At 48.7% G+C, this 27,966-nt stretch overlaps 1 protein-coding gene across 14 annotated transcripts in view; it reads right to left on the minus strand.

Moving 5' to 3' along the window:
• KCNIP4 (potassium voltage-gated channel interacting protein 4) overlaps positions 1-27,966 on the minus strand; it is a 411,322-nt gene that overhangs the window by 28,778 nt on the left and 354,578 nt on the right. For 12 of the 14 annotated variants that reach the window (XM_081020173.1, XM_081020178.1, XM_081020174.1 and 9 more), the window contains one exon: positions 18,707-18,831. In XM_081020173.1, the coding sequence (XP_080876299.1) occupies positions 18,707-18,831 (125 nt within the window). Of the gene's footprint in view, positions 1-18,706; positions 18,832-24,075; positions 24,142-27,966 lie in introns of those variants that run through there. The other 2 variants (XM_081020170.1, XM_081020172.1) reach the window with 2 other exon arrangements.

Below are 27,966 nucleotides of genomic sequence, written 5' to 3' on the forward strand. Positions count from 1 at the left end.
GATCGGGAGGCCTGAAAAAAATTGGTGACCCACCAAACTGAACAAAGCCCATCATCCATGCATTGTGGCTTGTCAGATCTCCTATCCAGGTTAAGTTGCAAAACCAGGCAGTTCGTCAGATCTTTCTAGACAGCAGCCTGGAACCCAAGCTGCATTGGTATGTTAGATTACACGTTTTCCAGGCCAGATGCATAGAGCAACTGCATCATAGCACATAAATTTGCGCGTCCAGCCCCAAAACCCGCCCCCATTGAATAAAGAAACAATGGACACCGAATTTAGTTTAAAGGTTAATGGGCAAATTTAGGCCACAACTTTATTGAATACACAAGTGTGACTGGTATTGGCTTAGGCATCAGTATCTAATGGCTATAACGGACTCCTGCCCACACAGCTGGGAGCCTGCAAAAGGTAAACTACCAGCAGAGGGAGCTCCAATAATGGCTTACCCCTGGGGTTCCCGGGGGTCCTGGCATGGCCCTAGCCCCTCCCCAGGCTTCGGCGAGATCCAGACCCCCGGATTCCTTTAACAGAATACCCAATCAAATGGAGGGGCAGGGATGGCCGCACCTCCCCTCCCCACATCCCCCTAAATCAATGCCTAACCGCCAAACCTTACAAAGTTGTGACGATTGCTAAGAGGTAGGCAAAAACCAAGTGGCCACTGCCAATCTGCCACATTGGAAAAAATTCCTGCCCGGCCCCCGATCCAAAACAGGCAACCAACCGAAGTCCAAAGCAAGGCCAAACGCAGACCTATCAACGGGTGTGTGGGTGTTCAGCAGCGCGAAACAGGAGGGGTTCCCCACTTCACGCTGCCGTTTAAATAATAAAGCCCCGATCACCCCACCACACCAACTGGCTAAGAGCCAGTGGCGTGATCGTGGCACCACCGTTCCTGAGCGGGGCAAAGTCACGCCTGCAGGCTGGTTGGGGTGGAGTCTCGGGGCAGCGCGCAACATGGACCCTCGGTTAGGAGGATCCAACTTATTCAGCACAAAAAGTTACCTGAAGAATCACTTCTGCAGCTGCCTCAACTCGAGGTTCCACTGTAGAGCCTATGCTAAGTCGTCTTAGTTTCTTTAGTTTTCTGCTCTGCATAGGTTTTGAGTTGCTTGCCACTGGCTTAGCTCTCACCTGCTTGTTGTACCTCTGCATGCTGCCTTGTATTGTGGTTTGCACAGCTTGCCATTGATTCACTGTAGCTTGTGGCTTGGCACACTTCCTCAAGTGCTCTCCTTTGCATAGGCTTTTGACTCCCTGATTGCGCTTTGGACTAGGATGTCTCCCCCTCAAGGATACTGCTTCCCGTCTGGGAAAAGGGACAACCCTAGAATGGCCAATACATTTTAAATTCATTCATAACTGACTTGGGCAAACAGAAAGAGCCAGCCGACACAGTACAGTGTAGCTTCCGCTCGTGCCACTGCAATTGTGGCCTGTTATTCTTCTCTTCTGCCCCTGCAACCAGGACAGTGAGGCAACCAGCCAAGTTCACAGAACAATGTGCAGTGTGGGAAGAGAGAGGGCCCCCAACTGGCAAGTGGTGAGGCAAAGCCAGTGATTTAAATTCCTTCTACCTGCCAGCTCAAAGCTAGCACTGCATTCTTCCTGCTCCAAGTACGTTTGTGTGTGTATTCTTCATAAAAGGTAAAGGTAAAGGGACCCCTGACCATTAGGTCCAGTCGTGGCCGACTCTAGGGTTGCGGAGCTCATCTCGCTTTACTGGCCGAGGGAGCCGGCATACAGCTTCTGGGTCATGTGGCCAGCAGCACTAAGCTGCTTCTGGTGAACCAGAGCAGCGCACGGAAATGCCGTTTACCTTCTCGCTGGATACCTATTTATCTACTTGCACTTTGACGTGCTTTCGAACTGCTAGGTGGGCAGGAGCAGGGACCGAGCAACGGGAGCTCACCTCGTCATGGGGATTCAAACCGCCGACCTTCTGATCGGCAAGCCCTAGGCTCTGTGGTTTAGACCACAATGCCACCTGTGTCCCGTGCATTCTCCATACATGTGTACAATTAAGTAATGTAAGTAGTAATAATAAATATATAAATTAGAATGACTGAGGAAATGGGTACAGTGGAAAACTAGGTGAGGGGTAGAACTCTCAAAGCCAGCTGAATTTCTCATCCATCCAGAAAATGAAAATCTTATAACCTACCCTTGACATTGCAAGTCAATGCTGGACAACATTTCAAAACAATGGCATAAATCTTTTGCCGAAAGATTGATAAAGCTCAAAATGTTTTCATCCATTTCATTATGGGGGGGGGGGGGGCACTCCATCAATGAAATATCAGCTGAACAAAATAAGCATATGTATTTTTCATTAGAGAGAAGCTTGCATACGAAATGAGTCAAATAAAAATCAGAAGATTTAACTCTCACATAGATGTTGCTTCCGGTATAAGGGCAGAAACCAAAATCGTCATTAGCTTTACCACAAAGTAGGGTGAGCTATTCTGCCTAAACGGGAAGTTTTTGGGGTACGATTATAGGATAGCTGGTTATCTGTTACAGTGGTACCTCAGGTTACATACGCTTCAGGTTACAGACGCTTCAGGTTACAGACTCCGCTAACCCAGAAATAGTGCTTTAGGTTAAAAACTTTGCTTCAGGATGAGAACAGAAATCATGCTCCGACGGTGCGGCAGCAGCAGGAGGCTCCATTAGCTAAAGTGGTGCTTCAGGTTAAGAAAAGTTTCAAGTTAAGTACGGACCTCCGGAACGAATTAAGTACTTAACCTGAGGTACCACTGTATTCAGTTTACAATTATATTTTTTAATGTGCAGGAGAATCACTTAGATTTTCTGCCTCCATCACTAAATGCCTTTGTCATTTCTCTGCCAACAATGTATCTTCATGTGTACTGCACAGTACCTCTCTGAATTTACTTCACATGTACAATTTACCCATTTCCCAATATGGCTTGTGTAATATTTATTAGGCAGCCCATTTTTATTTTATTGAATGCATATTTTTTAAACTGTGTTCTTATGTTTCTATCTGTAAAATGGTAAAGAGAATTTACTATTCTGTTGTTTCTGAGAAAGTGCTGAAGATGTGGGAAATTGCAATCAAATATAACCAGCATGCTTTGTGATGGTTAATGCATGAAGCGGTTAAGGGCACAGATCTGTACAAGCAACTCCTCATTTAGATGGGGGTTATGTTTGAGGCTGTTGGGTTTGGAACTTAACTGGTTAAGTTGTTCCCATGATGCCTCAACATTCTGACGTCAGCTTTCGAAGCTGGGAGGAGCTGGGAGGAGTTACGTTCTGTTCCTCTCTGGTCTCTGAGGGAGGAAAGTCGCAGGTCTGTCATGGCTGCGGTGAGCCCAGGAGATTCCTGGGGAATGTCGGAATAAAGAACTGTAAATGGACAAACCTGGTCTCTGTGTGTGTTTGTCTGAAGCTAAGTGAAGCTACGTGACAGTTTTCGCTGCTGTGTTCAACTCTGCTGAGGCGTGACTGGAGAGCTACTGGAGACGGAGCTGAGTGGCGCAGCTCGGAGGAAGCGCGCCGGGCATAAAGAGCTAATTGTGGATCGTAAATCAATTAGCAGGGGTCACGCCAAACCAATCAATCAATTACACAGGTTATGGACCATTAATCACCGATTGTAAAACTGTCACTGGAGTGCCGGAATGCGTTTGAAGTCGCTGGCAGGAGTTTTTGCCTGTTGCTAAGAGGCAAAGGAGAGCTGCGGAGCTCAGAGCAGCTGAAAGACGCAAAGTGTTTGCCTGTGCTGAGAGCTGAGTGCTGGGAGCTGAGAGCAGCTGGAAAATCGTTTCTCCACGGATGGGTGCCGGAGGAGCTTGTGATCTGTGAGTACAGCTTGGGGCCCCTTGGGAGAACGGAAGACAATGGCAGGCAGCCAGGTCTTGGAGGACATTGCGTTTGAACAGCTCACTCTAAGAAGTTGAGCAAGGGCTGCTGGGGATGTGCTGCGTGTGCTGTGAAGCTTCAGCAGGAGGCCAGAGCCCTGGAGAAGTATTGAGAAAAGCCTAAAGATGGCTGGTGCCCCTGTTCCTGATGATTTAGCCTCAAGGAGTGCTAGTGAGCAGATCGGGGGGGCGAAGGATTCCAAAGGCAAGTGTAAAGGCTTGTCCACTGTGCGTGCTGGAGTGGAATGTCAACAAAGCAGGTTCCCAGAAAGCCGCAGTGGGAGCCAGGCCAGAGGGGGCGGAGCTGGCAAGGAGTGCTTTTCCGGAAGAAGGAGGCCAGCTGGGAGGAGCCCCGGGCAGTGTTTTTCCACTGGAGTTCGTCGTTGCTGCCCATGGAGAGCGGAGACAGCTGGGCAGGAAGGTCCCAAGGTCAACCAGCTGAGTTCTCATGGGAACCAGTCTCGGAGAGGAGGCCAGCGTGGGAACGCAAGGGAAAGACGTGGTTCAGACGCTGGGGAGGGTTGTTTTCTTATCACTGCTTCTATGGCAACTGTGAAGAACAACTCCAGCCAGGACATGGTGACGCGCTGGGTTTTGAATACTGCTGTTGGTCAGCACCTGCAAATGCGGAACTGCAGGGCTGTTTCAACAGGACACAACTGTGATGTTAGCAGACGGAATGAGAAAGTCGGTTTCTGCTGTGGCTAACATGTTTTTTTCTCCTTTACAGGAGGAGCTAGAGGTCTACGTTGTGCCGGGACTGAATTGTTGTTTGTTATCTGTATCAGCTCTAATGAAGCAGGGATACAAAAATTTGCTTTGAAAATGACACCTGTTCCATTTTCAGAGGGGGGAAACAAGTGGCCAACGTGAAAAGGGGGCAGAACAATCTCTTTGTTCTGGAGTCACCTCTGGAGGGTGGTGGGAATGCTGGAAAAGCACAGGCGCAGTGTGCTAAGGTTCCCAGTCATGTGCAAAAGCTGCACAGGTGCACAAAAGGGTACAAACTCCGGAAATGTGGGAGGTCCCTAGGGTGCAGGGCATGCAAGGGTGCAAAGGTACATGGTTTTCCCGGGTTTGGGAGGGTAGCCAAAGAGCCCTTTGAGCTCTTTGAGGCAGGTGGTCCAAAGGTTCAGGAAATGATCTTCTGTGGATATGATCCTGCAACAAATGGGTGGAAGTTTGCATACCCAGAGGGTGATCAAACCAAGCTGCTGGTCAGTAAGCAGGCTGAGTTCTGTGAACAGGATGGGTGTTCAAGACTCAGGGATAGTCATGATTTTCTCTCAGAATGTCTGTCTGATTCTGAGGAGGAAAGGGAGGCAGAGGCTGATCCCGGTGATGGGGACCAGGTCCAGGATCAGGGTTCAGAACCCGGTGATGGGGACCAGGTCCAAGATCAGGGTTCAGGGCAGGTCTGGGCATCTCCAAAGGTTGTGAAAGGAGTGTCCAGGTGTGAGGCTTCATCTCCGGTTAGCGTAATGGAGAAAGCTCACAAACAGGGTGTCAAGTCAGAGGGGGAAGAGTCTGACGGAGAAGACACAACTGCTGGCCCAAATGGGTCAGTAGGGTATCAGGTCACAAGTGCGTGGAAAAGTGTCGCACAGTGTGATTCTGGGAGTGTTGAAGGGGTTCAACAGGTGCCTGGGAAAGATGCCGGGAAGTGGCACAAGGCAAAGGGAAAGGTGTTGAACTCAAAAAAGGTCTTGTCAGAATGGTTCGGCAAGAGGGGGTGTTGGGTTTGGAACTTAACTGGTTAAGTTGTTCCCATGATGCCTCAACATTCTGACGTCAGCTTTCGAAGCTGGGAGGAGCTGGGAGGAGTTACGTTCTGTTCCTCTCTGGTCTCTGAGGGAGGAAAGTCGCAGGTCTGTCATGGCTGCGGTGAGCCCAGGAGATTCCTGGGGAATGTCGGAATAAAGAACTGTAAATGGACAAACCTGGTCTCTGTGTGTGTTTGTCTGAAGCTAAGTGAAGCTACGTGACAGTTTTCGCTGCTGTGTTCAACTCTGCTGAGGCGTGACTGGAGAGCTACTGGAGACGGAGCTGAGTGGCGCAGCTCGGAGGAAGCGCGCCGGGCATAAAGAGCTAATTGTGGATCGTAAATCAATTAGCAGGGGTCACGCCAAACCAATCAATCAATTACACAGAGGCACCACGTTTGCCAGCGAGACACCATAGGCCCGTCCCGTTGCAGTGCCAAAAATGGTGCACATATCAGTGGTTGCAAGCATGCTGACTGTACAAAAATGGCGAGATGCCTGTATTCCTAGATTCAGCTAGGTTATACTCCTCACTTGAAAGGAAGGAAATTAAGTTTCCTCCTTGTTTGCTCTTCTTTCATCGTGTGAACTCACCGAGGTAGGATGTGCCTGAGCTTGCTCGCTACAAGTTCAGACTGTGTGCTTAGAGCTATTTCAGTATATTTCGCATCCTAAGATTTCTGCCTGTGTTACTTGCTGTGTGGATGAACCTAAGCTCTGGAACTTGGTAAGTAAAGCATTTTTAAACTTACTTACTAAGGTGTATGGTCTATTCAGTGCTAAGAGAGGTAGAAATGGAGAAGCTATGGTAGTGGACTAAACTGGATATTAAGGTTTAACAGCCTAAATCCCCATGCTACACCGCTTGCTTGTGACTTTTTAAACTTTGCTGGGGGCTCCCTCTTGCTTGTGTGTGTTTATGTTATGATATGGATGCAATGCAGCTGCGAACTGCTAGCTTGAAAACATCACATGATGGAATGTTGGGACTGTCCTGTGGGAAACAGAGGGACAGTCATTTCACAGGGCAATGCACCGGAATTAGCTCAGAGTGTAATATGAGCTCTTCCTTTTGCTCTTGTACAGGAAGTACAGGAGGTGTTTGTCACTCGACTGCTGGAGCTTGAAGAGAGCAGTCATGTTTTTTGTAACGCTGCAAAGACAGAAATAAAGGCATGTAAATACGTTTCTGTCTATCTCTTTCCCCTGCCGGGGGGGCAGGAAAGAGGGGGTCTGTTCTTCTCACGCTGAGAAGAATCGCCTATCGCGACCTAGCCTGGATCTTGCTGGGGAATGCAGACAGGGAGGTCAACAGGAGATCAAGCCTGGTGCCTTGAGAGTTGCCAGTTACTATTGATATAGGCTTGAATTCCGACAGTTTAGCCCCGTATTTTGGAACTAGGGATCCAGACAATTCTTTTATTATTACCCCACACAGGTGATCTATACTACCATATATACATTTCCCCCCACAAAGAAGTATCGTAAGAATTAAGAAAACCCTTTCCAGTGTAGAAATTTGGCCAGAGCCAGTCACAGTTTGCCACTGCTCACCCTTTTCATTGCGAATATTTATAAAAAGCATTTCAAGTAACAGCGTTCTTCTGACTGCAACTGTGCGAATGTTCACGGCAATCAGTGGTATTTATTGCACCTCAGTAACCGTACGACGAAAAACAACTTTCTTCACAGAAGTGTGAACAATTATCAGTCTTTGAGTTTGCAAGAGCTGCACTGCCAAGTAATCACAGATTTACGCTATATGTATTGGCTATAATCTGTTTATGTGTCTGCTTAAATCCAGTGAAACCAATAGGCTAGAACAGGCACAGGCAAACTCGGCCCTCCAGATGTTTTGGGACTACAACTCCCATCATCCCTGACCCTGGGATGATGGGAGTTGTAGTCCCAAAACATCTGGAGGGCTGAGTTTGCCTATACAGTGGTACCTTGGGTTGCATACTGTCAGAGCTGCTTCCAGATCCTAGCTCACAGAGGATCACGCTAGCCAGCGATCATTAAATAAAAGTCTTTATTGAGTTACAGTTTCCATTCTCAAGCTGCTGCGTGCAACTCTACGTCTCATGGTTAGATCGGCGAAGCTCCATCTGAGTCTCCGCCCCTTGTACACCAACTTAATATCCTAGCCTTGCTCCACCTTTTCCGCCTGACTGTTCTTCTCTGGGTCCCTCTGCCCCCCGGGGTCTCTTCCTTCCGGGATTCCTCTGATGCTGACGCTGACCCCCCTGACTCTTCTCCCTCCTTTCGGCGGGCTTTAGGACCTGGCTCCCTTTCTGGGCTGCCTACTGCGCCACCTTCCTGTGCATTTGAACTTGGCACGCGCGCCCAACCTTCCACCTTCCGTCTGACCGTTTCTTCGCTCCCCGATGGAGGTGTGGCCACTCCTGACTCGTGCCCTCCCCCCTGTTGTGAGCTGCCAGCGCTTGATCCCTGGCGCCCTTCCTCTTCCCTGCTCTCTGGCGGTGACGCTGGTCCTGATTTCCAACTGCTCCCCTCTGAGTCCCCTCTGGCTCTATCTTCCTGGGGTGTCCCCCTAGGCTCCCCCCTTGCCCTGGCCACTGGTGCTCCTTTCTGTGAATCTTCTGATTCACTGGAAAGACTCGGAGATCTCGGGTCGTCGTCATCACTCATCTTTTCTTCTGCCTCCTCTCCCTCGCTCTCTGTTTCCTCCCTTGCCCTTGCCTCTGCTCCTGAACCCCTGACATCCATCCCCCCCTCGAAGCCCCCTCTTCCCCCCTCCCCTCCTTCCGGTGCGGGATCTGGGTGCTGCCGTGTCAGGGGGACGAATGTCGGATACAGTTCGCTTCCCGTGGCGGGCCGCCATCCGAAGTCTTCCGGTTCTTCCTCCCTGCTCTCGTTGACGACGGTCACCTCCGCTTCCATCTCTGTGCCGCCGTGCTCGAAACCCGGGTCGTCCCCGAAAACGTCCATGTCCGTCTCTCCCTCGTTGCCTTCTGGAGACGTTGCTCGTCCTGGACCCTCCAGCCACCTTCTGCGGAACTGCTCCTCTGGTCGATCATCCCACCAATACGAGGGTTCTGAAGCAGATCCCGAGGGTGACCCCTCTGGGGAACGGGCGTCTCGTGTCGGTTCCTCGTCCGAGTCGAACCCCCGGAACGTGCTGGCTGAAAGCGTGGGCGTGAAAAGCCAGTCGTCGAAAAAGTCTGCTGGCATTGGCCTATGTGGGAAGAGGGCATGAAACTCTTCTTTGAGCAGAGGTTCGTCTAAAGCGTAGCCCGGCACCCAGCTGTTGGCACTGGCCGGGGTGCCCTCCTTGGCGAGAAGGTATTCTACCCCCTCTTCCCCCCATCTGGAGTCCAAAATCTCCGTGACTTCGTTGATGCGCTCCTCCTGTGCCACTCCCCCTTGCCCGGTTCTCTCTCGGAGCGGACCCGGTGCCGTTCCTGGTTCCTGAAACCTGTGAGGTGCCTTGTAGGGAGTGAGCACCGATCTGTGGAACACCGGATGCATTCTGGAACCCTCCGGAAGAGCCAGCCTGAAAGCCACCGGGTTGACCTGTTCGTCGACTTGGTAGGGCCCCAGTTGTTTATGCCCTAGTTTCTTCTTCGCCAACGACCTGGCCGGCACTGCGTGGGCTGCTAACCAGACCCAGTCTCCCACATGGATCTCTTCGCCAACCCTTCTGTGTTTGTCCGCTTGTACCTTGTATGCGTGTTTAGCCAGCTCCAGGTGCCGCCGCAGCTGATCGTGGACCTCCTGCAACTCCGACGCGAACGCATCTGCTGTCTGCGGCTCCCCCTCCCCCATTCTTTCCAGTCCCGGGAAGGTTCTAGGGTGCCTCCCGTTGTTGGCGAAGAACGGCGTGACCCCCGTGGACACGTGCTTCGTGTTGTTGTAGGCGAACTCAGCGAGAGGCAGGTAATCCACCCACGTCGCAGGCTGTTGATTCGCATAACATCTCAGGTACTGCTGCATGATGGCATTGACCCGCTCCGCTTGCCCGTTGGTCTGCGGGTGTCTAGCCGACGCCAGGTTGATCTTGACGTTCAGGAAGCCCATCAGCCTCTGCCAGAAGTTTGAGATGAACTGTCGCCCTCGGTCGGACAGAATAGACCGCGGCAGACCGTGAACCTTGAACACGTGGTCTATGAACAGTTTGGCGGTTTGTTCCGCCGTGGCCACCTTCGCACACGGAATGAAATGTGCCATCTTGGAGAACAAATCCACCACCACCAGCACAGCCGTCTTGCCCCTCGAGCTGGGCAGATCCGTGACAAAGTCCAGGGCCACTCTCTCCCATGGCTCGAACGGAGTTTGCAGCGGTTCCAGCAGTCCGGCCGGCGGTCTGTGCACTGGTTTGGCCCTCTGGCAGGTGTCACACCTCGCCACGTAGTCCGCGACTTCCCCTCTCATTCCGGGCCACCAGAAGTCTCTGGCTACTAATTCCACCGTCTTCTCCTTGCCAAAGTGCCCGGCAGTGGGCGCGTCGTGCAGCTGCTGCAGTACCTTGGCGCGAAGTTCGTCTCCCGGCACGTAGATGGCCCCTTTACGGATGAGCAAACCATCTCGCAGCTGGAACTCGTCGGTCGCTGCCGTGCCCCTGTGCACCTCTGCCATCTTTGCTTGCGCGAAGGAGTCATCCTGCAACGCTCGTCGCACCGCATCCAGGTCAACTGTTGCCGCCGCGCACGCCCACACTGTCGGTGCGAAGATGTGCATGGCGGCCGCTGGCGTTGCCTCCTCCAGATACTGTGGCTTACGGGAGAGAGCATCCGCCATGATGTTGGTGTCCCCCGGGACATACTCTATTCGGAAGTCGAAATTCGCAAAGAACTCAGCCCAACGTATCTGCCTCTGGTTCAGGAACTGTGCCGTGCGCCAGTGCTCTAGATTCTTGTGGTCCGTGCAGACCTGCACCGTGTGCTTGGCGCCGATCAGGAAGTGCCTCCACGCTTTGAACGCTGCATGAATGGCCAGCAACTCCCTGTCCCAGATGGTGTAGTTCTGTTCGGACTTGCTGAGCTTCCTTGAGTAAAACGCTCCCGGCCTCCAAACCCCCTGCGGGTCTTTCTGCAGCAGGACTGCTCCCACGGCTCTGTCCGAAGCGTCTGTCTCCACCCTCATCGGCCTGCTGGGGTTGACATGAAGCAGCTGCTCTTCCGACGCGAAGAGACGCTTGAGTGCCTGAAAGGACTGCTCCGCCTGCTCTGTCCAGATGAACTTCTTTTTCTTGGAGCTGAGCGTGTCCGTGATGGCCGCTGTCTGCATCGCAAAGCCTTTGATAAACTTGCGATAGAAGTTCGCGAAGCCGACAAACCGTTGGACCTCCTTCCGGTTGCGTGGGCTTTTCCAATCCAACACTGCTCGGACCTTGGCGCTGTCCATGGCGAGCCCTTTATCAGACAACTTGTAGCCCAGGAAATCCACCTCGGTCACGTCGAATTGGCACTTCTCCAGCTTGGCGTAAAGCCTATGTTGCTGTAGCCTGCTCAGCACTTCCTTGACGTGTCTGTCATGCTCCTGCTGCGATTCCGAAAAGATCAGGATGTCATCCAAGAAACAGACGCACGTCTTGTAGAGGAGCCCCGCCAACACGTGATGCATGAAAGCTTGAAAAACGTGGGAGCCATTTTGCAATCCAAAAGGCATAACTCTATATTCGTAGGTGCCCAGGGGCGTGAACATGGCTGTCTTCCACTCATCTCCCTCCCGCATGCGAATGAGGTTGTATGCCCCTCGCAGGTCCAACTTGGTGAACACTCTGCCCTTCCGTACCTTTGCGAGGAGGTCGTCGATTCGGGGCATGGGGAAGTCCGATGGCTTGGTCACACTGTTCAAGATGCGAAAGTCCACTACAAGTCTTTTTTGGGGCGTGTCCCGCTTCTTAACAAAGAATACCGGACTGCCCCCCGCTGCCTTGGACTCTCGGATGAAACCGCGCTCCAAATTATGATCTATGAACTCTTTGAGTTCCTGCAGTTCGTCCTCAGACATGGAATACAGCTTCCCTTTGGGCAGCGCCGCCCCCGGCAGCAGGTCAATTTTGCAGTCATATGGTCTGTGGGGGGGTAGCCTGTCTGCCTCTTTCTCGCAGAAAACCTCCAAAAATTCTGCGTACTTGTGGGGAACCGCTTGCAGCGTGCCTAGCTGCAGCTGTGACTCCTCTTCCCCTCCTTCCTGCCTGGGCACGATGCAGTGTTCAGCGCAAAAGGAAGAGCCAAAGGTCAGCTGCCTCTGGTACCAAGCCAGCGTCGGGCTGTGCTTGTCCAGCCAACTCATGCCCAATACAATGGGCGTGTCCGATAGTTGAGTGACATTGAAGCTGATGATTTCCCTGTGATTCCCAAGTCGCATCACCATTGGTGGCGTCTGCTTCACCACTTGCCCCCCTAGCAGCTCCCTGCCATCCACCGTGACAACCTGCAGGGGCAGCGTGGCAGGCAGCAACTGTATAGCGTGCCGGTCGACAAAGTCCTGCCCTATAAAGTCCGCATTGCTTCCGGAGTCAATGGTGATTGGCACGTCCATGGTGATTCCATTGGGCAGCTGGAGCGACGCGGTGAGCTTCACTACCGGTTTGGGCGGGAGGGGGTCCATGGGCTGTAAAATCTCTGGGGACTGCTTCACTGACACGTCTGGCTGGGCCCCAGTGCCTCTTCCTCCAACCAGACTCCTTCGTTTCCCTGCTGTGGTTGTCCTTGCTGCGTTGCTGCAGTTACCATTGCTGAGGCTGCAGTGTGCTTGTGGAGCCTCTGGGGACACTCTTTCGCCATATGCTGTGGATCATCGCAGATGTAACACTTCCTGTTCCCTCTAGGAGGCTTCGCTTTCACTGCTGCCAGTGCTAGGGCTCTGGCTGCTGACTGAGCCCTTGCACCTCCAACCTCCATAGGTTCCGCTCCTCCTCCTGGCGGAGGCGTGGATTGCGCACGCGCTGCTTCTCTGGGAAGGAAGGAGGAGCCCCTGGCTGGTTCGCGCCCTCCACGCCCTTCGTCCCTGCTCCACGGACGTCCTTCCAGCCGCACCCCCACCGCCAGCGCCCTCTGAACGATCTCCTGCGTGGTCCGGGGTCTCTCCCCCCTCGCAATTTCATCTTTAACCGAGCCGTGCAATCCCTCCCAAAACAGGTCTCTTACAGGAGCCGAATCTCTGTCCCATTCCAGGGCACTGACCAAAGCGAAAAAGCGGGCATGGTACTGCCTTACGCTGGCCCTCCCTTGCTTCAGTCCATGTATCTCCTGCCGAGCAAGATCCACGTCAATGCTTGATAAAAAGCACCCATCCATCGCTTTAATAAAGGCATCCGCATTTTGGAGCGCCGGATCCTTATCTCTCCACAAATTGCGCAGCCATGCTTTAGCATCTCCATGCAAATGGGACATGATGAATCCCACCTTCTCTTGCTCATCTCTAAAGTCTTTGTTCAGCAGTTGCAGTGCACACATTACATCTGCTCTAAAGTTGGGGTACTGTTGCAAATTCCCATCGAAGTGAGAGACCAGACCGCCTGTTCGTCTCCCCAACCCAATCCCCTCCGGTTTGGGTGTCAGTTGCCCTTGCTTCGTAAGCACTTCCAACCTGACCTGGAGATCCCTGTAGGCGGCAGCTGCGTCCTCCTCTCTCTTCCTGGATGCAAGAGCCTCGGCATTCAGTCGTGTCACTGCTTCTCTGAGTTCCACTATCTGCTGTTCGGCCGTCATGTTGTCTGCCGTTCGTGAGCTCGCTAGTAGGCACCCGCTTTCTCTCCTCTCCGCGAGGACGTAGATGCCCACAATCTGAGATGGAGCTTACTGTCAGAGCTGCTTCCAGATCCTAGCTCACAGAGGATCACGCTAGCCAGCGATCATTAAATAAAAGTCTTTATTGAGTTACAGTTTCCATTCTCAAGCTGCTGCGTGCAACTCTACGTCTCATGGTTAGATCGGCGAAGCTCCATCTGAGTCTCCGCCCCTTGTACACCAACTTAATATCCTAGCCTTGCTCCACCTTTTCCGCCTGACTGTTCTTCTCTGGGTCCCTCTGCCCCCCGGGGTCTCTTCCTTCCGGGATTCCTCTGATGCTGACGCTGACCCCCCTGACTCTTCTCCCTCCTTTCGGCGGGCTTTAGGACCTGGCTCCCTTTCCGGGCTGCCTACTGCGCCACCTTCCTGTGCATTTGAACTTGGCACGCGCGCCCAACCTTCCACCTTCCGTCTGACCGTTTCTTCGCTCCCCGATGGAGGTGTGGCCACTCCTGACTCGTGCCCTCCCCCCTGTTGTGAGCTGCCAGCGCTTGATCCCTGGCGCCCTTCCTCTTCCCTGCTCTCTGGCGGTGACGCTGGTCCTGATTTCCAACTGCTCCCCTCTGAGTCCCCTCTGGCTCTATCTTCCTGGGGTGTCCCCCTAGGCTCCCCCCTTGCCCTGGCCACTGGTGCTCCTTTCTGTGAATCTTCTGATTCACTGGAAAGACTCGGAGATCTCGGGTCGTCGTCATCACTCATCTTTTCTTCTGCCTCCTCTCCCTCGCTCTCTGTTTCCTCCCTTGCCCTTGCCTCTGCTCCTGAACCCCTGACACATACGCTTCAGTTTACATATGTTTCAGGTTACAGACCCCACTAACCCAGAAATAGTACCTCAGGTTAATAACTTTGCTTCAGGATGCGAACAGAAATCATGCTCCGGCGGCGTGGCAACAGCAGGAGGCCCCTTTAGCTAAAGTGGTGCTTCAGGTTAAGAACAGTTTCAGGTTCAGAACGGACCTCCGGAACAAATTAAATACTTAACCTGAGGTACCACTGTACCTGGGCTAAAATATGCTTAACTCTGTTGGTTTGTGGCCATTAGTTACTTCTCCCAATTGGCGGTGTCATCATTTTATATGAAGATGGAAAGAAAATATTCAACAGAGAATAGAGGAGCAGTTCAAAAAGAACCGAAGGCAGATGAACAGTCTTTCTCAAAGCAATGCTGGACATTGTCGTCATTGTGTGTGTCCGTAGTGGAGCAGTTCCCCTTTTATGTTTCCCGCTTTGGGTTTTTAAAAACATTTCCTTCTTATTGGAATCAATGACTAACACAATTTGTCCCCTTTCTAGGCATGTGTCAGGGGAATGGAAGGTCTGGGGATTCTGCAGATTCACAGAGTCTCCTGGCACATCCTTGACATGCCCCTAGAATGACTTCATCTCATCTTACTTTAGAGCTCCTATCCTTGTAGAGGGAGATCTGATGATTCCTACAATTCCTGGGATGCCCTCTAAGAGACTTAAGTATTGCCACCTTCAGGACAATGTAAATTAGTATTAAGAAGATTTAACAATACTCAAACCCTTCATTATATCTTAATACCTAGCTCTGGGGAACTCAAAACTTGATTTTGGGACATTTCTCTTGGCCAAGTAAAGATGTCCTAATATGGATTTCTGACATTTTCTTGTAGGTCAACATGGCTGCCTGTGCTTTTTTCCAGTGAAACATTAGTTCTCACCAAGTTATTTTCATTATCAACATTCTGCCCTGGGTAAGGCTAGCTATTATAAAATAGGTCAAACTGCAAGTCTCCCACTGCATTCATACACGAAAACAAAGTTCACCACAGCCAATCACAAACAAGCAACTGCACCCTAGGCCAACCCCAATTTCTCTCACCACCAAAGGAACACAAGCGAACAGCAAAGAGAACCCGCACAAGCGACGCTGACACAAAACCCCACACATATATTAAGCAAAACAGAAACATCGCCTCCCGACCCCATCCCCACTCATCTTTCCCCCTCTCTTTTCCCCTTTTCTTCCTAATGTAACCCTAATGACTCAACAAATAAAACTGACCTATGGAAAATGAAATTTGAAAAAAGAGACATTGCACATATTATAGAAAACTTTAATAAAAATATTTTATTAAAAAGGGGGGGGGGGGCAAGTCTACAAACCTATGTGCACCCATCAGCCAACTGCAGAATTTCCTAAATTGAGACAGGGAAACTCTAAAGCTGTCATGTCTAACTTTTGAATTTCTTCTGGGTTTGCCACTTACGTTTTGAAATAGGATGTGTGAGGACATGTGTGTGTACCCACTAGCATGAAACTTTTCTCCTGAAAAGTACACCTCTAAGCACTATTATGAATTATGGTGCTGGAGGAGACTCTTGAGAGTCCCATGGACTGCAAGAAGATCAAACCTATCCATTCTGAAGGAAATCAGCCCTGAGTGCTCACTGGAAGGACAGATCCTGAAGCTGAGGCTCCAATACTTTGGCCACCTCATGAGAAGAGAAGACTCCCTGGAAAAGACCCTGATGTTGGGAAAGATGGAGGGCACAAGGAGAAGGGGACGACAGAGGACAAGATGGTTGGACAGTGTTCTTAAAGCTACGAACATGAGTTTGACCAAGCTGCGTGAGGCAGTGGAAGACAGGAGTGCCTGGCGTGCTCTGGTCCAGGGGGTCACAAAGAGTCGGACATGACTAAAAGTCTAAACAACTTCAAAAACACTATTCCAGCTTGGAAACATGCATGGGCATTACAAGTCAGACTCAGGAAGACGCTAAATGGAACCATTCTCTCCTGATGCACTTCAGCTTGCACTTGCCGTATTATTATTATTATTATTATTATTACTACTACTACTACTACTACTATTATTATGTTGTCCATCTGGGTGGCTCCCAACAAAAACAGTAAAAGCACAATACATCACTGTCAGGGAACTGACATCAGAGCCAGAGGTGGAGGGGAGGCTCTCTAATGATACTGGAGAAGGGCCCAGCAGGGAGAGAGGCAGCTCGGCAGATGGGGAAGCAATTCAGTGCAACACCAGGAATAAGGAGGGGCAGATGGGGGAATCGGAGAGAGGGCTCCCAGACTCTTCACCGGACACCAGCAGGGAGAGCACTGGTCCTCCGCTACCCACGCCCTCCCTGCGCAGAAGACTTCCGCGCAGAGAATGTAGGAGGAGACTGGGTGTCAAACAACTTTTATGTTGGAAAAGGTTTAAGAAACGCCCACTGACGGATTCTGCTAGCGACTGAGGCAGCCACGAAGTGAAGGGCTGCCCAGACTGAAAGGTTTAGCAAGGCAACAAAGCCTGGAGAGGCGGCAACTTACGCACGAGCAACCCCATACCATTATAATCACACACTAAAAACTTCCCCGAACAAGGTTGCCCATTTTATATTCCAATTAAAAATGTGGTAACATTTTGAACACACCCAGGACACTTATAGAGAAAAACAGGTGCGTACAGTAGAACCTCAGTTGTCGAACGTAATCCATTCCGGAAGACCATTCGACTTCCAAAACGTTCGACAACCGAGGCGCAATGGGCAGTCGGAGAATTCAATTGAAAAAATTGAGAAACGCGCCTCAGAAGCCGTTCAACTTCCAGGAAATGGAAGCAATTACTTCCCGGTTTTCTGCGTTCGGGTTCTGAAACGTTTGGCTTGCAAGACGCTCGAAAACCAAGGTTTTACTGTAGCTTTCATTCTGCAAACCATAGATATTTACAGTGTTGAAAGGATAAGGCAATGTGCTCTAGAAGTGACTATGCTACTGAGAAGAGAAATGAAAGGTTTAATTTGTTGGAAGGGCCCTAACTATTTACCATGTACTCGGGGAAGGGAAGTGTGTGGAAATATAAAAGCTGCTTCAAAAAAGAAAAACTTGCACGAAAATTATCAATGGCCCAAAGAGAAAGAAAGGCAGCATGCAGAGAGCGGCTGCTTGATAGTCTGGGCAATTTACTGTGAAGTGCCACTTGTACAAGGCGCACCACAGCGCCATTGGCTTGAAAGGTTAATGACTGCGGCAATCACAGTTTCATTTTGCAGCAAATGGAGATGACAGGAAAGCCAGCTACAAAATGGCGCTCCCCTACTGTGATGGCAGTTTGGCAATGATTCATCAGCAATGGTACTGAAGACTGGGAAGCTGAACATCGCTGGAGGCAGCCTCGAAAGCCTGTGGTGTTGAAGACCCTATTAAATCTATTTTTCAATTACAATGTAAAAACTATTTTTTTAAAAAAAATAATTCTCCAGATTACTCAAGCTTTGGCATTACTCAACTCTAGTACAGCTCTTCTCAGTAGCTATTTACTTATCAGGCAATTTGGAGCTCTTCAATTCCTTTTCATTATTTCCGCTTCTTTGTACATTAGTTCCTGCCATGTAAATTTTAAATTATTACCCTATGCAAATCGCACACTTATTACAACACATCCATAGCTCGTCCACTATGTATACCTCCAACCCAGATTTCAAAATACGCATTGTTCCCTCAGTTAGCAATAGCCAGAAATGGCTGTGGATAGGCTCAGATAGCTTGGCGCTATTTGATCCTCGGCCGCGTCATACCCCGTGCCAGCCAATCGGCGGGTGTGGGGGGCGTGGCCTCACCTACTTAGGTCTGGCGCGGCCGAGGACCTCCCTCTTTCCCACGCCGCAGCTGATCCGGTTTTCCCTACCCTCCCACCCTTTAGGCTAGGTTCTCTGACGTTGCTATGAACCTCGGTTGGTCACCTTCAAGGGGCATGGTAGGAATTTTTCCATCTGGCAGATTGGCTCCAGCCATTTGGTTTTTGCCTACCTCGTAGCAAACCGTCACAACTCCAGGGAATGGGCGGTAGGCATTGGTGGGGGTACAGTCTATTGTTATGCTGATGAAGGGGGAGAGGGAGTGCCATCACCTTCTCCCAAATAAAGGGTAGTCCGGTAAAGGATTCCAGGGGGCGTGGCCTTGTCCTAAGCCTATGGAGGTGTGGGCCCATGGCACGCCCCCACGCGGTGACCCCAGGGGAGGTCCTAGTTGACGTGCCTCAGCAGGACTCCTCCCACTGGTGGTTAACCCTCACCGGCCAAGCCGGTTAGTTGTAGGACCAATGCCTAAGCCAATACCGCTCAATTCCTGTAATCAATAAAGTTGTGGCCTAATTTGACCCATTAACTCGAATTCTTGTGTCCTGTATCTTTATTTCTATGGGGAGAGGCGGGAACTCGCCACGCAACATGGCTGACTTGTGTACTCAAGTAGTGGCAAGTTCACATCAGGAGATGGGTGACCCCTTCTGCAGGGTCAACCAGGACCACTTACGTTTTTGAACCCTCTGTACAGAATCTGAAGCTCCTTCTTTGTGAATCTGCTCTGTGCTTCCAGCAATTCAAGGGCTTCGGGTCGATGCCGAACAGTGGCCATTTCCATTTCATCTTCTACGCTGTCTGTGAGACCAAACAGAAGGAGAAGTCAGCAGAAAACAACCCATTACTTGGGAATTGATCTCCAGTGCCTAAAGGATGTGGAAAATGAGGCAAAGGGGGTCTGAGAGTTGGCAAAGAATATCTTTATGAGCTTGCTTTTGGTAAAGGTGCCACTCACTTAACAGTAAGTAAGTAAGTAAGAATAATAAATAATAATAATAATAATAATAATAATAATAATAATAATAATAATATTTATTTATACCCCGCCCTCCCCAGCCAAGGCCGGGCTCAGAACGGCTTACAAGCAATAATAAAAATAAGTTGAATGATTACAACTTAAAAACAAAATTAAAATACAACATTAAATTATTGAAACATTAGAATATTAAAATGTAGCCTCATTGCAGGAGGAGAAGGAAAGGAAAAAAGAAAGAGATGGAGGGAATCAAATTGGCTCCAAGCCAAAGGCCAGGCAGAACAACTCTGCCTCACAGGCCCTGCGGAAAGAAATCAGATCCTGCCGGGCCCTGGTCTCATGAGACAGAGCGTTCCACCAGGCCGGGGCCAGTGTTGAGAAGGCCCTGGCTCTGGTTGAAGCCAATCTAACTTCCTTAGGGCCCAGGACCACTAGGGTGTTGCTATTTATGGACCTTGAGGCTCTCCGTGGGGCGTACCGGGAGAGGCGGTCCCGTAGGTATGAGGGTCCTAGGCTGTGAAGGGCTTTACAGGTCAAAACCAGCACCTTAAATCTGACCCTGTACTCCACCGGGAGCCAGTGCAGTTTGAAAAGCACTGGGTGAATATGCTCCCATGGCAGAGACCCCGTGAGGAGCCTCTCTGCAGCATTCTGCACCCGCTGGAGTTTCTGGGTCAGCTTCAGGGGCAGCCCCGCGTAGAGTGAATTACAGTAGTCAAGCCTGGAGATGACCGTTGCATGGATCACTGTGGCCAGGTCGGGGCGGGAAAGGTAAGGGACCAACTGCTTGATGCGGCGAAGGTGGAAAAATGTCGCCTTGGCTGTTGCTGTAACTTGCGCCTCCATGGAAAGGGAGGCGTCAAGGATTACACCCAAACTCTTAACAGAAGGCAATGGCACTAATTGGGCCCCCGCAAGAGAAGGGAGTTGGTCCCTCATCCCCATGCCATGCCGACCCAGCCATAGGACCTCTTTGTTTATCTGGAACAGTTATAAAATTGTAGGAGTAACTGGGCACGAGAAGGGGTTGATTTCCTTCATGAGCGCAAATCATCCCATGGATGAGCAAATTGCAGGTGCAAGGTTAGCAAGCCAGTTGCTATGGTAACGGCCCAGTGCCCCAACTATATCTGTAATTAATGCATATCAGCGCAGTAGTATCTGTCTGTCAGTGTCACATCTTGAATTGCTCAACTTATTTAGACCAACGGAGCTACTTTGTACTTGTATCTCTATCTATCTGTATCTGCAAAAGCCTGCAAGCTGTACATATTTACATTCAGAACTCCTGAGCCTTACCTTCTGGAACAGTAAACTATCTGAATCTTTTTCTGCTTTTGTGTGGTGCCTGTTACTGGGAGTAACTTCCACTGTATGGGTATCTCACCTGAGATTCCTGCCAAAAATTGCATTCCACTACTGGAAATAATTAGTTATAGCTACCCAATGTTGATTTTTGTTTTTATTGCCTGACCATGTGCTTTTGGACACTTCACGAGCAGGATTTTTTTTTTTTTTTTTAAAGCAAAACACCAAGGTGTGCACACAGCTATCTGTGCACATGCCCTGTCAATACTTAATAGGCATAACAAAATCAACTAATTAGAAGGCAGGGACAAACACAGAAGGGAACAAACAGTAAAGACTCCTCCTATACCAATTCAAGTATGTGTGAGTGCGGACTACTCCAGTCTAATTAGAATGTGGGGGTTGGGGGAGAGAAGCTAAATAATGTCCAAATGTAGACAAGCTCCAAATGAAGGCTTGTCCCGTCAGAAGAGATGAGAAGACTGACAGCAATGTTTTTCAAAATCTCAAAATTGCAGCTTTAAAAAGTTGTAGCTCTGGTTGGCTCTTTCTTTCTTTCTTTCTTTCTTTCTTTCTTTCTTTCTTTCTCTCTCTCTCTCTCTCTCTCTCTCTCTCTCTCTCTCTCTGTAATTAACTTTCCCCTCCACCTTTTTCCAAACAACCACAATAAAATAGAATATTTTTCTTCAAGGATGCCACTGAAGTTTTGTTTGAAGTGAAGAGTTCTGCCATCGCAAAAAGTTTGAGATGCACTGATTTAAAGTTTTTTTCTTTTTCTTTTTTTAAAAAAGAACACCTGGATTTTAACTCATTTACATTTGTTAAATGAGTTACATTTAACTCATTCACATTTGGTGTTTTATTGCAAATATATGCTGCAACAGGTTCTTGAGACAGTACTAGTAAAATTAGGGGTAGATTTATTCTGCTTTATTAGTTGTTCTGCAAATGCTACCACATAACTGATGTCTGGAGGGACTACAGTGCATATATATACATATATATATCCAGAACATTTGAAGGTTGAAAAGTTATGGGATTTAAGCAGGAAGTTACAGGATGTGCTGGTTGGAAATGAAGCAGTATAACCACTATAAAACTTTTTCAGCTACAATTAATATTGTAAGTGGGATTGTGAAAGAATCAGCAGCACAAATAATCATCAATGTGTAATTAAAAAGACTTCTGGTAGGACCCTTTTCCATTGGATCCAATGTGTGTACTCAAAAATAAGTTCTTATCATTAAGTATGGTTACCAGGAAAGAAATCCTAGAGTCTAATGTTTACTAGACTCACTGGGATATATTTGTGAGTAAACCTGAATGGGATTTGGCTATAAATTAGCTAAAATCCTAGGCCTGGTTCAACATGTTTATCACTTGATGACTGCAACGTCGAACGATGTGCCACCACAAACCCAACATTCATATCACCTCACATCACTGCGTGTGTGAATCAGTCATAGTTATAAACCTCAGAGTTGAATGAAAAGCAAGATCATTTACAGAGCCATTTTGAAAGAAGAAAAGTCTTATTGCAAAGCAATCCTCCAAGGATGAAAAAGGCAAAGCAAGTAGGATGACAGGATCAAATGCAGTCCTCACAATTGGTATCTCACATTGTTTTATCCTGCTTATGGAAAAGCTGAAACATCAGTGCAAGGATCACTTTAGATCAGCGTTTCTCAACCTGTGGGTCCCCAGATGTTGTTGGACTACAACTCCCATCACCCCTGAGCTCTGGCCTTGCTAGCTAGGGGTGATGGGAGTGGTAGTTCAACAACATCTGGGAACCCAGAGGTTGAGAAAAGCTGCTTTAGATGATACAGCTGATCAGACTTTCACTGATATTGCTGAACAACCATAATGAACCGACTCTGGTCTGAAAAGGAAACAAACCACGATGTGGCAGAATTCAGCTATGCAGAATTCCGTTATCTGGGTCACTGGGTTGTAGCTGTCATACTCAGAATACGCCCACTGAATTTAATGAACATTATTAACACAGGTCCCTTAATTTCAATGGGTCTACTCCGAGCAACACTTAGTTGGACACAGCCCTCGGTATCAAAACATCAAAAAGATGGTGGTCTAAGGAGGCAATGGGACGTTTAATAGAGCTTTCCAGCTAATTTCAATTAACAGGAACAGACGGCAATGATGATATTTAGTGCCTACTGAACACTACAAGATTAAAAGCACTAGGAATAACACACAACTAGTTGTTCCTCATCCTCTTAGAACAGTCAGTGTAGATCAGGCACCCCCAAACTTGGCCCTCCAGATGTTTTGGGACTACAACTCCCAACATCCCTAGCTAACAGGACCAGTGGTCAGGGATGATGGGAATTGTAGTCCCAAAACATCTGGAGGGCCGAGGTTGAGGATGCCTGGTGTAGCTAAAACAAAATACAACTAATCCAGAACGCGGCAGCTAGACTGGTGACTGGGAGCGGCCGCCGAGACCATATAACACTGGTCTTGAAAGACCTACATTGGCTCCCAGTACGTTTCCAAGCACAATTCAAAGTGTTGGTGCTGACCTTTAAAGCCCTAAACGGCCTCGGTCCAGTATATCTGAAGGAGTGTCTCCACCCCCATCATTTTACCTGGACACTGAGGTCCAGCACTGAGGGCCTTCTGGCGGTTCCCTCACTGCGAGAAGCCAAGTTACAGGGAACCAGGCAGAGGGCCTTCTCGGTAGTGGCGCCCTCCCTGTGGAACGCCCTCCCACCAGATGTCAAAGAGAACAACAACTACCAGACTTTTAGAAGACATCTGAAGGCAGCCCTGTTTAGGGAAGCTTTTAATGTTTGATGTATTACAGTATTTTAATATTTTTTTGGAAGCCGCTCAGAGGGGCCGGGGAAGCCCAGCCAGATGGGCGGGGTATAAATAATAAATTATTATTATTATTAAAATGGCAGTGGGCCATTTATAGCTTGAGACATTGGGGCTTACTCTCAAGTATGCATAAAACTGAGAATTTAATGACAGAGCATTCCATGGAAGTAAGAATAATTTTGAGAATCTGTATGCTCTGGAAACAGAATCATAGAATCATAGTATTGGAAGGGTCTCTACAGGTCATCTAGTCCAGGTTTCCTCAAACTCGGCCCTCCAGATGTTTTTGGCCTACAATTCCCATGACCAGTGGTCAGGGATGATGGGAATTATAGTCTCAAGACATCTGGAGGGCCGAGTTTGAGGAAGCCTGATCTAGTCTAATCCCCTGCCAATGCAGAAATCTCAACTAAAGAAGAAGAAGAGTTTGGATTTGATATCCCGCTTTATCACTACCTGAAGGAGTCTCAAAGCGGCTAACATTCTCCTTTCCCTTCCTCCCCCACAACAAACACTCTGTGAGGTGAGTGAGGCTGAGAGACTTCAGAGAAGTGTGACTACCCCAAGGTCACCCAGCAGCTGCATGTGGAGGAGCGGAGACACGAACCCAGTTCCCCAGATTACGAGTCCACTGCTCTTAACCACTACACCACACTGGCTCCAAGACAGTCCAAGACAGCATCCAAGACAGATGGCCATCCATCTTCTGCTTCAAAACCTACAAGGAAGGAGAGTCCACCACCTTCTGAGGGAGTCTGTTCCACTATCAAACACTTCTTACCACCAGAAAGCTCTTCCTGATGTTTAGTTGGAATCTCCTTTTTTGAAACTTGAATCCATTGGTTTGAGTCCTACCCACCGGAGCAAGAGAAAACATCCAAATCAGAAGAAAAAAAAGAGGTGTTGGAGCTCACCCTTGTTCTCTTAGAATGGCAATGATGACCATCTGAGAGGCGCTGGAGCTAAGATCCCGTGTGCTCCAGCTGGAAAAAAAAGCCTTGCTTGGTATACTTTTTCAGCACAGGTCTTCCTTTCCCACACCCCTATCCTGGCTTGCTTTTGTCATGTAAAGCTGGTGCAGAGGGCTTCAGGTACAGTAGGTGTCACCCTATTTTTCGCTCCATAAGGCGCACCTGGCCATAAGGCGCACCTACTTGAGGAGACTCTTGAGAGTCCCATGGACTGCAAGAAGATCAAACCTATCCATTCTGAAGGAAATCAGCCCTGAGTGCTCACTGGAAGGACAGATCGTGAAGCTGAGGCTCCAATACTTGGGCCACCTCATGAGAAGAGAAGACTTCCTGGAAAAGACCCTGATGTTGGGAAAGATGGAGGACACAAGGAGAAGGGGACGACAGAGGACGAGATGGTTGGACTGTGTTCTCGAAGCTACCAGCATGAGTTTGACCAAACTGCAGGAGAGAGTGGAAGACAGAAGTGCCTGGTGTGCTCTGGTCCATGGGGTCACGAAGAGTCGGGCACGACTAAACAACAACAACAACAACTTTGGGGGGGGAATTCAAGAAAAAAAATATGCGGCTCTTGGGGGCTTTTGCTGGAGGTGGGGGAAGTGAGAGAGCCTCGCTCTGTCCCTTCCCCCACCTCCCGCAAAAGCCAGGGATAGCCGCGCAAAGCCTCCCCAGGGCAGCGGGATGAAGGCTCCCCGCTGCCCTGCGGAGGCTTCGTGGGCTACCCCAGAGCTGCTCAGGAGCTTGTCGGGGCTGGCGGGGGAAGCCTGGCTTTCCCCCACCCCCAGCCCCAAAGAGCAGGTCAGGGCTGGCAGGGGAAGCCCGGGTCCCCCCCCCCCAGCCCCAGGGGCCACACATTCACTCCATAAGACGCACAGACATTTCCCCTTAGATTTTAAGAGGGAAAAAGTGTGTCTTATGGAGCGAAAAATACGGTATTTCCTCTCTGAAAGTTGCTTCTCCCCCAAAGAAGTAAAAAAACAACAACAAAAAAAACCCAGGCAAAACTCCCTTTTATCCGTTGGGATGAAAAACAGAGTGGGGGTGCGCGCGCGCAGTTTTGAATAGACAAATTGCTAGGAAAGAAAGGGTTAAACAAATTCTCTCCACCCCCCCATTGCTTTACATAATAAGTGTGGGGGGGATTTATTGAGGCATCTAATCATAGCCTGCATTTTTATCAAGGCTTATAGTTTGATTAGGGTCTGTATTTTAAAATGAGCTTAAAGATTTTCAAATGTTTTATGCCAGGCAGAAGACCAGCTGCCTAAGTACTTTGGCAAGATGTTTATCCTCCTGGACAAGGGGGCCCCCTGATTTATAGCAGAAAACAATTCTCAAAGTCGTAAAAAGGGAATTACAGGCTGAGGGCAAGGTTACACTGACCCTACATAATTAAGAGTTGGTAAATAGTAAAACCATTAAACTTGAGCCATATCTTCCTAAGGTTAAAGGCCAAGAGCAAATGGAAAAGAAAGCAACTGGCTGGAGAAGGGGAGTGTAAACAAAAGAAGAGGCTTTTTTCCTATTTTATTTTGAGGCTGTAAACTATTCCTTCCTTTCACTTTGAGAAGGTTTATTCTTCTAAAAAGCTATCTATGATAATGTATGAAATATACTGGCTTAAATGTAATTATGCAAAGGATCTAGAAAGAAAGAAATGTTAAATTCTTATTTCATAGAGTCATATTGCTGTAGGAGACCAGAGGGGCAAACGAGCCCAGCCCCCTGCCAGACAGGAGACGCCATCGAGCACTCCTGACATATGGTTGTCAGGCCTTTGTTTAAAGACCTCCAAAAAGGAGATCTTTCATTGATGATGTATGAGAATGTGAACCCAAGATCTCTGACATCTGTTTAAGATAAAAATTTAAAACTATTAACCATCTGTTTTGGAGGGCAATAGGGCAAGGAGGGCAAGAGGTGAGCTGGTAATTAAGGTTCCTTGTTGAGACAAATGTAAGATATATGACTACTTATTTGTCATTTATAGATAGAAGAATATATAGCTTTTTGTATCCCATAAAAGGCAATAGGAAATGGGTGTATCTTTTAGGATTGGTTATAGCAATCAGCCAATAGGAAATTCAACCAGGCTGATTGGACAGAGGCAGCCAAAGGAGGAGCAAGGGGGCTGGGCTGAGGGAATATAAGTGCTGGCCATAATGGCAGGAGACCAGGCCAGAGCTTGGTAACCATATACCACTGTGCCTCTCATTTATTTGTCTGACAAATAAATTATTATTTTAATTTCTCTATTGCTGCGTTGAATATTTCATTCCAGCTAAGCGTTAACCACAAGCAGGGTGCTACATTATCACATGAAATTCCTCCCTGAGTAAGCCATAAGTTAAGAAGCTGGCACATTTATCAGGCAGGAGGGTGTTGTGTGCCTTAAACCCTGTTTTGCCTGCTTGATCTGACACCTGAATCTCCCCCCCCCCTTAATCCATAGCTGTCAATGTTTCCCTTTTTTTGAGGGAAATTCCCTTATTCCGAATAGGATTCCTTGCAAGAAAAGGGAAAAGTTGACAGCTATGCCCTAATCCATGACTATCACTTATACCAGGGGTCAGCAAACTTTTTCAGCAGGGGGCCGGTCCACTGTCCCTCAGACCTTGTGGGGGGCCAGACTATATTTTGAAAAAGAATGAATGAATTCCTATGCCCCACAAACAACCCAAAGATGCATTTTAAATAAAAGCACACATTTTACTCATGTAAAAACACCAGGCCGGCCCCACAAATAACCCAGAGAGGCATTTTAAATAAAAGGACACATTCTACTCATGTAAAAACACGCTGATTCCCGGACCATCCGCGGGCCGGATTTAGAAGGCGAATGGGCTGGATCCGACCCCCGGGCCTTAGTTTGCCTACCCATGACTTATACTGCTGCCCATTCAGTTAATGCCTACCTTTTTCAAGGTTAGACCCTTCTGCATCCTGTAATGTATTTGAGCTCCTAGCTAACTATCAAGAACATTTGTTTAATGCTTTTCCATTGAGGAATTCATCCTTGCATAGCTCAGAAATGAATGTACCCCAGAAGTCTTCACATCACAATCGTTGCATCTATTTTTCTTTTCTTATGGTGTGTCCCCACCCCCCACCCCCGATGCCAGCAATATACTTAAGCGGAAATGAAAAAGCATAATTCACAGGATGTATTTTTTTAAAAAAAGAACCCGGGGCAAAAACATCAATAAATCTGCTACCTTTTGTTTTCAGGTAATGGCTGATCCCTCTATAGAAATGTAATCTGAGCCAAAACAGCAACATAGCAGCATAACAGCATTTCAGCAGACTTTTTGTCCAGTTTAATGAAACCTATTCCCAATTAAAGCAACTCAATTATATCAAATCAACACTTTAGGCCCTCGTCCAACTGAATTCCCATTGACAATAACAGATGATATTCATAACTAACACATTGCCCTGGTTTTAATGGGGCATGGCTTTGTTCTCCTAAGCAGCTGACGAAATGGTGAAGCTCTCTTAGGTGGGAAGCCACTTGATGAAATTCTCCTCCATTCCATGAAGGCTGCTGCTAAAATTAGGCTAACAAGAGCACCAGGTGTGTGGGGTTGAGTTCCATTGAGATCCCAGGTGGGAAAGGGAAGTTTAACCTTTCTTGTCCCAGCTGTGGTCTCAATGTAAAGTGTGTGAGTGTGTGCGTAAATGCATAATTTAAGGGAGTCGGCAGGAAGAACCCTGCCATACTTTCCAACGACACATTTAGCATCAGTTTGGCATTAACGTCTAGAGCGCTAATGTCACATTTACTAAAACGCCAATGACTCTGCTATGCTGTGGCACACGAAATTTAAAACGCCA

This window comes from Podarcis pityusensis (genome assembly GCF_964106645.2).
Source record: "Podarcis pityusensis genome assembly, chromosome: 9".
Classification (NCBI taxonomy): domain Eukaryota; kingdom Metazoa; phylum Chordata; class Lepidosauria; order Squamata; family Lacertidae; genus Podarcis; species Podarcis pityusensis.